We start from the raw sequence: 11542 nt of genomic DNA, 5'->3' as shown, positions 1-11542 counted from the left end.
GGGGCCAGGGAGCCTCAAGAAATACCCCCAGAGTCAGTGGGGTGGCTCCTGGGCCAGGGCAGGGTCTGGGGGCCAAGTACTAGGGCCACATCTCCCCTCATTGTGGTCCCAGGCAGGGAGAGGGGGGTCGGGACATTGAGCCACTTGGTATGGGCAGGGATGTGGTCCCAGGAGAGAGGTGGGAAGGGGACTCACCATGTTGGTGCCATCTTCATCCGAGAGGCGCTGCTGCAGGTCGAACCACAGTGCCTGAAACAGTCCAGCACACAGTGATGCCAGACCCAGAGCCCCACTCCGCCCCCGGTGCCAGGAGCTCTGGGATCCCTGGGACGGTTGGGAGCTCCTAAGGGCCGGGCCCTGTTACACAGGGCTGGAAGACCAACCCTAGGAAGTGGCAGAGACTCCCTCTGGCCCTGGCATCTAGGGGCAATGGGAGGCAGAGAGGCCCAGGTGATCCACTACAGAGGGCATAAGGGGGGCCCAGAACATGTTGCTGGGGCAAGGACAGCTTGGGAGAGGCAGCACTGGGGAATCCAGAGGCCCGAGTCCAAGATGCTGGGGTTTGCCACGATGATGAGCAACAGCCCTTAGATTCCCTATAACTTACAATTCACCCCCAATCATAACCCCCAGCGCCTCAGGGATCGAATGGGGTGACCTGTTTTCTCTGGCCTAGATGGTTTACAAATACACATTCAATCTTCCAGACTCCCCAGGGTAGGTGCTACCCCACTGTAAGTTTCAGGCTCCAGGAACCACATCTGCTCTGTTCACCCACGCCTGGTGCCTACCCAGGGCCAAGCCCTCACAGATGATCCCCAGTCACTCTGTCACGGCAGACAACCCCGGCTCTGAAGGCACGAAAGCCGTGTAAGTGTCAGAGCGTGGGTCTGAACCCAGCGTCTCTACCTGACGCTGACGCACAGGATCCTGCTGCTGCTTCCTTTAGCTTGGGCAGCCCACTAACCACCACCTCTGTGGCTGTCTCCATCCATCCTCCATGAGGACAGACCGTCTGTGGGAGTCACACAGAGCACAGGTAAAGAACACCGGTTAATAAGGAAAACAGCAGCAGGTGGAGGAGTCTGTGCAGTCACCACCGTGACGTTCTAAATGAGCAAGGGGCCCTGTAGTAGCTGATCCTGGCAGGTGTACTGCCTTCTCCAGGGCACACAGCATGAACACACCTTGGCAAGTGCTGAAGCTGTGCCTGGCAAGATCAGGTCTGTTTCCATGGCTTTACAAGCATCCGTGAGGGGTCCTGCAGGGCTGGGGCTGGAAGAGCCATAGGAGGATGTGGCCCCCATATCTGCCCCATTCTTCTCCTAGCCAGCCGCCCCTAGGGCCTCCATCCTTGGCAGCCCAGGTTGGCCGGTGAAGGGCGGGGCCTGAAGCCAGGCCTGGATTGGCCCCTGCTGACCGCCCGGGCCAATTAGAGACTGGGGAGGAGAACCTGGTCCCACCCCGTCTCCAGGACGCCCAGGTACTCCGTGGTTACCAGCCAGCCTGGTTGTTAGGGCGACCGGGCTCTAAAAATAAACTTCAAAGAGTCTCCCTCCCGAGGCACCCGCTGAGTTGTTATGACAACCGGGCCACGGGGTCCCCTCCGAGCCGCTCCTGCAGCCCAGCCGACTTCAACAAGAAGGTAACTCCACCTCAGCCTCATCCCTGCAGGAGGAAGTTTGAGCTTCCTCCCTCGGACTTCGTTCCACGTCAGCCTCTGCCTCTCTCCGTGTGGGGGGGCCCCTTGTTCCTGCCCCCATGAATTCCTCAGAACCCCCAAACTAAAAGTAGCAATACCTTTTACAAAGGGTGTAAAAAAAAAATACCGAAAAATAGGAGAAACATAAAACCACTTCAATCCCAGGGTTCTGGGAGCTCAGTCACCTTGGCTTCTGTGGGTATATGGGTGTGGTGTGTGCATGTGGATAGGCTTGGGTAACAGAATGCCTCATAATAATTGCTAACATTGCTCATATTAAATGCAAACTACGGCACCGGGTCCTGTGCTGAACCACTGAGACATCACTTTGGTTCATCCTAATGACACCCCTGTGAGGGAGGGGTCCCATTCTCCAGGGTATTTTCTTGATCATCAGAGGAGGAATCTAAGCCTCAGGGAGGACAAGTCCCTGGCCCAGGGCTCCACAGCTATGAAGCGGCACAACCAGAATTCTGACTGATCCCTGAGCCCATCTGTCCGTAGGCCCTAAGACAAACTTTTCTCTCCACCAAATGGTCACATCATGAGCACTCTATCCCGAGTCATGAGACATTCTCTGAAAGTGTCTTCTGTAAGGGCTGTGCCATTTTCTATCACCCGTGGATGTCCCATATCACACTTAATACATGTGCTACTGCTGGTCACTTCCTTCCTTGTTTTGAATCTCTCCCGAATCATCACGTCTCTCTCTCGTCCTGGGGCTGCCTCTTGGCCAATACCTGCTCCAGCCATTTCAGAGCAAAGTCTCCTTGAAACTAGGGCCTTGCAACACGGGACCCTGCTGACCACCCTCTGCTCCTGGAGCTGCTCCTGCTGCCTGCCGGCCCACGCGACCCTCCAACACTCCCTTTGCCAGGCGCCCCTCCTTGGGCCTGAACAACACACGCATCCCCCGGGGTTTCACCCTTAGCTTCGTCCTCGGCACCCACGCCCCACGGAGGGATGTCTTTTCATGGTTCCCTGGCCCCTCTGCAGCCCAGACTTTTGTCCTGAACCCCAGCCCTAACTCTGCACTCCTTCAGGGCTTGGGAGGAGCAGAGGCGGGGGGGTCACGCCAGGGCTTACTTTGCTCTCCAGCCTCCCAATCAGCTCTGCCAAGCGGCTGATCTGCGCTTCCAGACCCTCTTCCTTTGCATCCTCAGTGGCTGCGGAAGAGAAAGAGACACACAGACTTCAGTGGGGGGCAGGGCGAGGGCTTTGGGGGGAAGCTGAAACACCCAGCCCTTCCAGGGGCGTCAAACTGGCCCCTCATCTCCCCAGTCCCCGTCAGAGGACTCTCAGAACTCCTAGGGACCTCCAGCCGCTACCCCCACCAGGGCCCCTGCTTTCTCTCACCAGATGGAAGGCTCTTGCCTTGTTCCACGGCCATGAGCTTGTGGTTGGGGGCAGAGGCGCGAGTGGGGCTTCCATACCAGGTCTGTGCCACACCGTGGCTGGGTCTGCTGTGGTTCTGTCTGCAGTTTGAATGGAAAACACACAGACTATGACGGCAGCTTCAGGGCCCTGACCATTTCTAGCCGCTTCAACAGGCATTTATTAAGCACTGACAGTGGGCTCACACATGCATAGAACTTGCATCATGGCCTTTGTTTTGACAGAGGAGGAAATGAGGTTTGTAAAGCAGGTGACTCAGCCAGGGCCACGCAGCTAGCTGGGCAGAGCTGGGATTTGAATTCAGCTCCATTCTAGGACCCCACGGCCCAGGCCTTTTCCCCCAAGAGATTCAGTTCCAGGGTGAGACTGAGCCAGGCGCCCACCCCCACCCTAACAGCTCGAAGCTTTCAGGCACCTGTAGAGCCCAAGCTGTGGCGTGACCAAGTCCCCCTCCCTCATAAGCCAATTTAATGTCTGCTGCCCTCTGGGGTGGTGGACCTGATTTCAAGACTCCCTCCAACACATACACATAAAAGCGAGACCTAAAGAGACAGTGGGGATGTAACACGACAAAAACTGTCATCCTGACCTGGGCCTGGCCCCATCTCCTGGCCCTGGACACCCCTACTCCTGTGCACACTGATGTGCACACACCCCTGTGCCATGACAGGCACAGCTAGCCAGAGGCAGACAGACACACACACACACTGCTCACCTTGCATCGTGCCCAGCCCATAGTAGTGACTCAAAAAATGCTCTGTGAATGACCAAATCCTCCCGTGCAAAAGGATGCTGAAAAGCTCCCGGCAGACATACAGAAACACAGACACTCCCCCCAAAAGACACACACAGTGCCCTGTGCACGGCCCCCACACTCCCTTGGTGTCTGTGCACCACGGTCTTGGTGCATTCTGGAATTTGACTCTTGTGAACCTTGCGCACTCAGCCAGGCTCTCCCCCATGCCGAGGGAGCAAACTCGACTCCCACCTTGGGAGGGGAGAGGCTGGCAGAGCCTTTGTGGTGTCAATCATGCCTTCTCTATAAACCAGCAGGAAATTAAATGTGTCCCTCAGACCATGACAGGTTGCTCAGGGCTCCTGGGCGGTGGGGTCTGAGCCAGTAGCCTGTGCTAGGGGCGACATCCTGGGAGACTGTCCCGGGGCTGGGAAACAGGACAGTCTTCAGGGACGCACAGCCTAGAGCCAAACTAGCTGAGATTTGGGGAAGTTCAAGGGAGGCACGTGTGGAACGAGGCATCACGACAAGCTGCCCCTCCGACCACATCCCCAAGTAAGGTCCCACCGTGGGGGCAGGTGGACGGAACTGCTGACACGTGATCCATCACGTGTCTAGTGCGGAAAGTCAGCTCTGAAAACTGTGCAACAATACTATCTGTTCTGTGGCAGAATCAAAACAGCAAGTTTTCATCAAGATAGGAACAGGAAAACCAAGGAAATCTAAGTGTCAGCTTTCATAGTGATGGCTGCTAATTCGAGGGAACCCAAGAATCACGAGACTGACCACACATGCAGAGTTCTGGCCTCCGCTCCCAGGGATTCTGGCCAGTGGGTATGGCCAGGAGCCCGGGAATCTATGTGTTAATTTTCCCAAGTGATTCAGCAGCAAATGCTCAGAGCAAACTCATCTGGAAACAGTATCTCAGAGCGACCTTCACAACCATATCTGATCAGGACCAGCTCTTCACCCACGAAGAAACACACAATCAAACTCCTGTCCCCAGCAAACCAACATCCTGGACCTCACGTGCCTCTGCCTGGGAAATTCAAGGCTCAATCGAGCTTGGGTGCCAACACCTGGCTGTTGCCCTCACCTGTTTGCATTTCCTCTTTTTCTTCTCTGTGCCAAGCACATGAGCTGTTCTGGGAAGAACTGGGCAAAGAGGGGTTTGTCTCAACTCAGAACAGCAAATGGAGGTGGGGTGTGCTCGTGGTCCCCAGGGAGCTAGGACTGCTGAGCCAAGAGAATGCCACTTCTCTCTAAATACCACGTCACAGCCCTAACACAGCATCTACCACCTGGGAGGGGACCCCAGATGCATTCCCATGGTTCCAAGCATACAAACAAGGCCTAACACAAGACCAAATATTGTGAGAAAACCACCTGCTTTCACGTCTCTTTCAGTCCTCCTGAGAAAGTCTCAACTTGCTACTACTGTCTTCAACACCTCTCTCTGATTTCCCAGTCTCTGTTTTTAACAGAGAGGTGGCAAGCCTCAGGATTCAAGCTGGATGGTAAGCAATGATGGGTGCTTGTTTTTACAGTTACTTCACTTACAGCATGTGGTGCTGAGAGTGCAGTTATAACCATATGCCATTTCCTAAACTGATCTCTAATTTTCAAAAGTGGGCTGGGGTGCAGCAGCTCCTGCCTGTAATCCCAGCCCTTTGGGAGGCTGACACAGCAGGATTGCTGAGACCAGGAGTTTGAGAACAGCCTGGCCAACATGGCAAGACCCCATCTCTACAAAAAATAAAATCAAAAAATAGCTGGGTGTGGTGGGAATACGTGTCTGTAGCCCCAGCTCCTTGGGAGGCTGAGGTGGGAGAATTGCTTGAACCTGAGTTGGAGATTGCAGTGAGCCACAGTGGTGCCACTGTACTCCAGCCTGGGGGACACAGCGAGATCCTGTGTCGAAAAATAAAATAAGGCCGGGCTCCATGGCTCAAGCCGGCAATCCCAGCACTTGGAGGCTGAGGTGGGTGGATCACCTGGGGTCAGGAGTTCAAGATCAGCCTGACCAACATGGTGAAACCCCATCTCTACTAAAAATACAAAAATTAACTGGGTGTGTGACAGCGGGCACCTGTAATCCCAGCTACTAGGGAGGCTGAGGCAGGAGAATCGCTTGAACCTGGGAGGCAGAGGTTGCAGCGAGCTGAGATCACACCACTGCGCTCCAGCCTGGGTAACAGAGCAATATTTGGTCTCAAAAAAAAGAAAAGAAAAGAAAAGAAAGAGAAAAAGAAGACAGACAGACAGAAAGAAAAAGAGAAAGAAAGAAAGAGAGAAAGAAAGAGAGAGAGAGAGAGACAGAGAAAATAGGCTGGGTGCGGTGGCTCACGCCTGTAATCCCAGCACTTTGGGAGGCTGAGGCAGGTGGATCACGTGAGGCCAGGAGTTCAAGAGCAGACTGGCCAACATGACAAGACCCCGTCTCTACTAAAAATACAAAAATCAGCCAGGCATGGTGTTGCACACCTGCAGTCCCAGCTCCTCAGGAGGCTGAGGCATGAGAATTGCTTGAACCCGGGGAGGGAGAGGTTGTAGTGAGCCAAGATCACGCCACTGCACTCCTGGGCGACAGAGCAAGACTCTGTCTAAAATTTAAAAAAATTAAAAATAAAATGTAGGCGAAACCACAGAATAGTTCTGCATAAACAGTAAGTAGTATGTGGATGCGGCAAAACAAATTAGAGTCTGGGAAACGGTGTCTTCACCAGGCATATTAATAAATACGTGCACCAGGGCATTCTCCTGAGCATTTACTATCTCATTCAGTCCTTGCAATGGCTGAGGTTTCAGGCATATTATCGTGCCTATATTACACAGCGGAGCACTGAAGGCACAGAGAGCTGTGGCAACTTGCCCAAGGTTACCCAGCTCTTAGGTACACAGACACCCCCACCAAGCAGCAGGTGGGCACGTGCGTATGCATCGCATACCCCCATGGTACCCTGCAGGGTCTCAGAGACTCACCGGAGCTGGCCGGTCTGTTCCTCGATGGCCTCCACTGCACTCTCCACGGAGCTCAGCAGTGACTGGATCTGATTGGCTGTCTCCTTCAGGAGGAAGCGGGTCACGAACTGGTCCACATTGCTCCCGCCCTCATAAACCTGTAGAGGGAAGGGAAGGGGCACTGAGGGGAAACGGGTGGGACGGAAATTTGAGGTGGGGTCTAGCACAGGAGTCGGGGGGAAGCTGGTGCTGGTGAATTTGCTTTGCAAAGGGAAGGGAGGACCCCATAGCCTCTTGGGGTCCAGTCTTAGAGGCTGGAGTGTGTCCAATGCAGAGGCTAGAGGTTTAGAGACCAAATTTGAACCCTGGCTTCACCACTTACTAGCTCTGTGACCTCCCCAAGTATAATGGGGTCACTGAAGTATCTGTCTTACAAGGTTCTAGTAAAGATTAAATGGCGACATGTGTATAAAATGCTCTGCACAGGGCCGGTCACACAGCAAACACTCAATCAACAGTAGGTGCTACAGTAGAGATGACGGTGATGGTGGCAGTGATAGCGACTGGTGGTTTTGTTGTTGCTGTGACAAGGATAATCATGAGGCAAGAAGAATCCACAACCTTCCCTCCCTCCTTGCTCCTCCAAGGAGGATTCCTAGGGCTTCTGGATCTCCAGGCTGCTACTAAGGAAAACGACAAAACGGAATCAAAAGCTGCTCAAGGGAGGAAAGTGCCCGGGGCTTAGTAATCAAAAGGAGGCGGCCAGAGAGGAGCCTGGAGGGAATCAGAGAGGGGGTCTTAGCAGATGCTACGACCAGGGGAACTCTGGGGAAAAGATGAAAAAGAGTTTTCTCCAAGTTTTGCTCTGTGGTGTGGAACAGAATTTCCACCTCTGTCCTGAGACTCTGCAAGGACATTTCTCAAGCTTTTGGATCCAGCGGAGATGCTTTGGGCTGCAAAGGCTTTATAGCAGAAGGGAGAAGGCTCTGCTTATCCATGTCGCTCAAGGACAAGATGATGAAAATGATGCTGTGTTGGGGGATCCTGGGTCTCCCAAACCCTGACCTGCTCTCCTGGCCTCCTCTGCCAAGACCCCGCCCTTCCCAAGCCACCTGCCCCAGGCGCCTTGGAATTCTGCCCAGTCCCTGGCAAGGCAAGCAAAAACACGGCTCTCAAGGAAAGCAAATTAAACCATCCATCACTCTGACTGGGAATTAATTAGCAATAATTGCACAATGGGAAACACGGCTGAGAGACAGACTGAGAAACAGAGGAGGAGGAGGAGGGGCACACAAGAAGACAGCTAAGGCATGGTGGAGGTGGACAACCCCCCCGAGCTGATGGCTGGACCAGGGCCTGCTGGGGACAGACCCTGAGAGAGTACATGGCCAAAAGTACGTCAGGTTCTTACAGCATGGCAGGTTCCGGCAGCCTGATACATGACAATGACCGAAACCACACATGATCCAGCAATCAACAGACTCCAGACACGCGAATGGCCAAAAATGGACATAAAGGCATAGCTTGGTAAAATATTTAAACATAAAGAAAAAGGCTGCTAGAAGTGATCAAGCAGAAAAATGGGCTGAAGTGTGTGTTAAAAGCACCCGGACCAATGACTGAAGATGTGGTCAGGGATCAGTGTTACCAGTTAGCTGAATTCCAAAGAAGACAAGTTATTTTCCAAGGAGTAAAAAAATGAAGATTTTCCTGATTCCTCCTCCACCACAATTGAAAAGCAGCCTACATTCCCCAACGTAAAGATACAATCCCAGATTTGACACGGGGGTACAGGTGCCTATTTGTTACATGAGCATATTACATCATGGTGAGGGGACTGAGCTGCCTCAGACAAGAGACCAGCTCCACAGGCTCCATAGGGAAAGTCTCAGATGGAGAAATTTTGCATCCAGTGGACAAGTTACTCATTGGTAGAACAACTGGGAGATCTCCAGAAACCTGCAAATTTCTGAAATTTTACTAGATGAGCACCTTTTCTGCAAACAATGCTTAAGAATTTGTCCTAAGTCATCTGGGCTTCAATGAGGGAAAGTTCTTCATATGGGGAAGTTGTGAAAAGAAGTAACAGTGATCACTCAAATTAAACATTCAGGTTACAGAAGTTAGGAAATAAAAACATTGACCACTAATGGTTTAATTTCAACTATATTGGATTTAGTCAATAAAGTATAGGGGAAAAAAGCCTAAAATCTTAAAAATTATTTTTATTCCCAAAGGGAAGAGAAAATGTTTATTAGCTAAGTATAAAAATAGGATTAAGAATGTTAATAATATATTTTTGTAAAGTGAAAACTAGGAATTGTACATTCCAAATCATAATCCATGATATAAACAGGGCAGAGCACCAAAAGGTAAAATGTAAAAGACATGAAGAAAGCATAAAAAAAGGGAAGAATAAAACACAACAGTCAGAGCAAATAAAACAATCATAATGAAAAAGGCAGCCCGAATTCCCTTATATAAAGACACAGTCCTAGATCTGATTAAACAAGGTCCATCAGAAGTGCACCTAAACCAAAACAGCACAAAGGACTTATAAAGAAAAGCCTGTGTAAAGATTCAGTAACCACCTGGTGATTGAATGAACAGGATAAGGTGCAATATCACTATCAAGTTAGAATTTAAATGAGAAAGTATTGCCCAAGAAAGGTAGGAATATAATGATAAAAGGCATAAGTTATAACAAGGACATGCCATTATTAAATCTTCATGTACTGACACAGGATATAGCCATGGGGACTTCAATGCTTACAGCCATCTAATCAAACCATTTTGCTATAAGTGAAGTGCCATAAACTGCTCAGATTTTTTAACCCAGTAATTCCCCAACTCTGATAAATTATCCTCAAGAAATAGTGCAAAATATGGACAACTATGTCTCCCACAAGGTATTCATACTAGCAAAAACTTGGAAATAATCTAATATACCTAACAGAAGAAAAAAAAATAAGTACATTAAAATATTTAAAATGATGCTTTTGAACAGTTTTAATAACGGGGAAAATGTTAAAATATTAGGTAAAAGAGCAGGAAATACATTTTTGTACACAGATTATAAATTTAAGAAATACACATAAAAAATGCTAAAGGTAATAAACCAAAATGTTACCAGTAGTGAGGGATAGTGGGAATTAGAAGCAATTTGAATTTTCTTTATACTTTACTCTCTAAATTTTGCATATCAACTACGTACCATTTATATATAACAAAAATACTATAACAAGTCTATATGCATCAAACAACATGGCTAAAAATATAGAAAGGAAAACCATTAGAAACCCAAAGATTTAACGACAAAACACAATTTAGTATGAGAAATTAGCTGTCTACGGCCATACCACCCTGAACGCGCCCGATCTCATCTGATCTCGGAAGCTAAGCAGGGTCGGGCCTGGTTAGTACTTGGATGGGAGAAATTAGCTAACCCCTGTCCCACAGGACAGAAACATTAGATAATCATAAATAAGGATGCAAAGGGCACTGTTAGAACAGTGAAAGTCTTTGAAATGGGCAAAAACAACTCTTGGGTTTCTTGTTTTTCTAAGTTCACTGTTTTTTCTAGTTTATCTAAGTCTTTCCTTATTCAGGAGCTACTTTGTTTTGTTTTCCAAAACTGATTTATTTGAAAGACAGATTTGAGAACTTGTTAAAGGAGGGAAGCAGAGGACAGAAAGTTGGGTTTTATGTTTTATGAGTCTTATTTCAGATTTCAGAGGGTACATGTACTTGTTTGTTACACGGGTACGTCATGGTGGGGGTGGAGTTTCTAGTGTACCCATCACCCACATATTGAACATTGTACCTACGAGGTAATGTTTCAACCCTCACCCCACTCCTACCCTCCCTGGAGCAACTTTTACAACTCTGTGGACACAGACCATTTATAATAATTCAAAGAGTTCTCTTCCGGCTGGGCATGGTGGCTTATGCCTGTAATCCCAGCATTTTCAGAGGCCAAGGTGGGAGAGGATTGCCTGAGCCCAGGAGTTTGAGACTAGTCTAAGCAACATAGGGAAACCCTGTTGCTACCAAAAAGAAAAAAAAAAAAAAAGAGAAGAAAAAAATTAGCCAGGAGTGGTGGCGCCCACCTGTGGTCCCAGCAACCTGGAAGGCTGAGGTGGGAGGATCGCTTGGGTCTGGGAGGTTGAGGCTGCAGCAAGTAATGACTGTGCCACCGTACTCCAGCCTGGCAACACAAGACCACATCTTATAAAAAAATAAAAAAATTCTCTTCCTCAGAAATGCCCAGGAATTTTGTCTGGCACTCTCCACAGGGCAATTGGTTGTTGCCCTGGGATAGTGACCAGTCATGCATTTATTCACCAATTGATTTCGGAACTGCTATTTACCTAATACATTAGTGCACAAGTTCTTTCAATTCTCTTTTGAGCCAGTTCCAACATCTTACTGATTCTCACATTGAGTTAAAGAAAATCTTTGGGCCAGGCGCAGTGGCTCGTGCCTGTAATCCCAGCACTTTGGGAGGCCGAGGCAGGTGGAACACCTGAGGTCAGGAGTTCGAGACCAGCCTGGCCAACAGGGTGAAAACCCGTCTCTACTAAAAACACAAAAATTAGCCGGGCGTGGTGGTGCATGCCTGTAATCCCAGCTACTCGGGAGGCCGAGGTGCAAGAATCGCTTGAACCTGGGAAGCAGAGGTTGCATTGAGCTGAGATCAGATCAAGCCATTGTACGCTGGCCTGGTCAACAAGAGAGAAACTTCGTAT

The 11542-nt window shown here is 49.8% G+C and overlaps 1 protein-coding gene across 2 annotated transcripts in view; it reads right to left on the bottom strand.

Moving 5' to 3' along the window:
- Positions 1–11542, bottom strand: part of NECAB2 (N-terminal EF-hand calcium binding protein 2) — a 34062-nt gene that overhangs the window by 5091 nt on the left and 17429 nt on the right. For both annotated transcript variants that reach the window (XM_011971074.1, XM_011971150.1), the window contains 4 exons: positions 6816–6952; positions 3059–3177; positions 2789–2868; positions 196–249 (listed from right to left, as the gene is read on the bottom strand). In XM_011971074.1, coding sequence (XP_011826464.1) covers positions 196–249; positions 2789–2868; positions 3059–3177; positions 6816–6952 — 390 coding nt within the window. The remainder of the gene's footprint in view (positions 1–195; positions 250–2788; positions 2869–3058; positions 3178–6815; positions 6953–11542) is intronic.

Source organism: Mandrillus leucophaeus, unplaced genomic scaffold, assembly GCF_000951045.1.
Source record: "Mandrillus leucophaeus isolate KB7577 unplaced genomic scaffold, Mleu.le_1.0 Scaffold10, whole genome shotgun sequence".
NCBI lineage: Eukaryota > Metazoa > Chordata > Mammalia > Primates > Cercopithecidae > Mandrillus > Mandrillus leucophaeus.
This window is presented reverse-complemented; position numbering and strand designations above follow the sequence as displayed.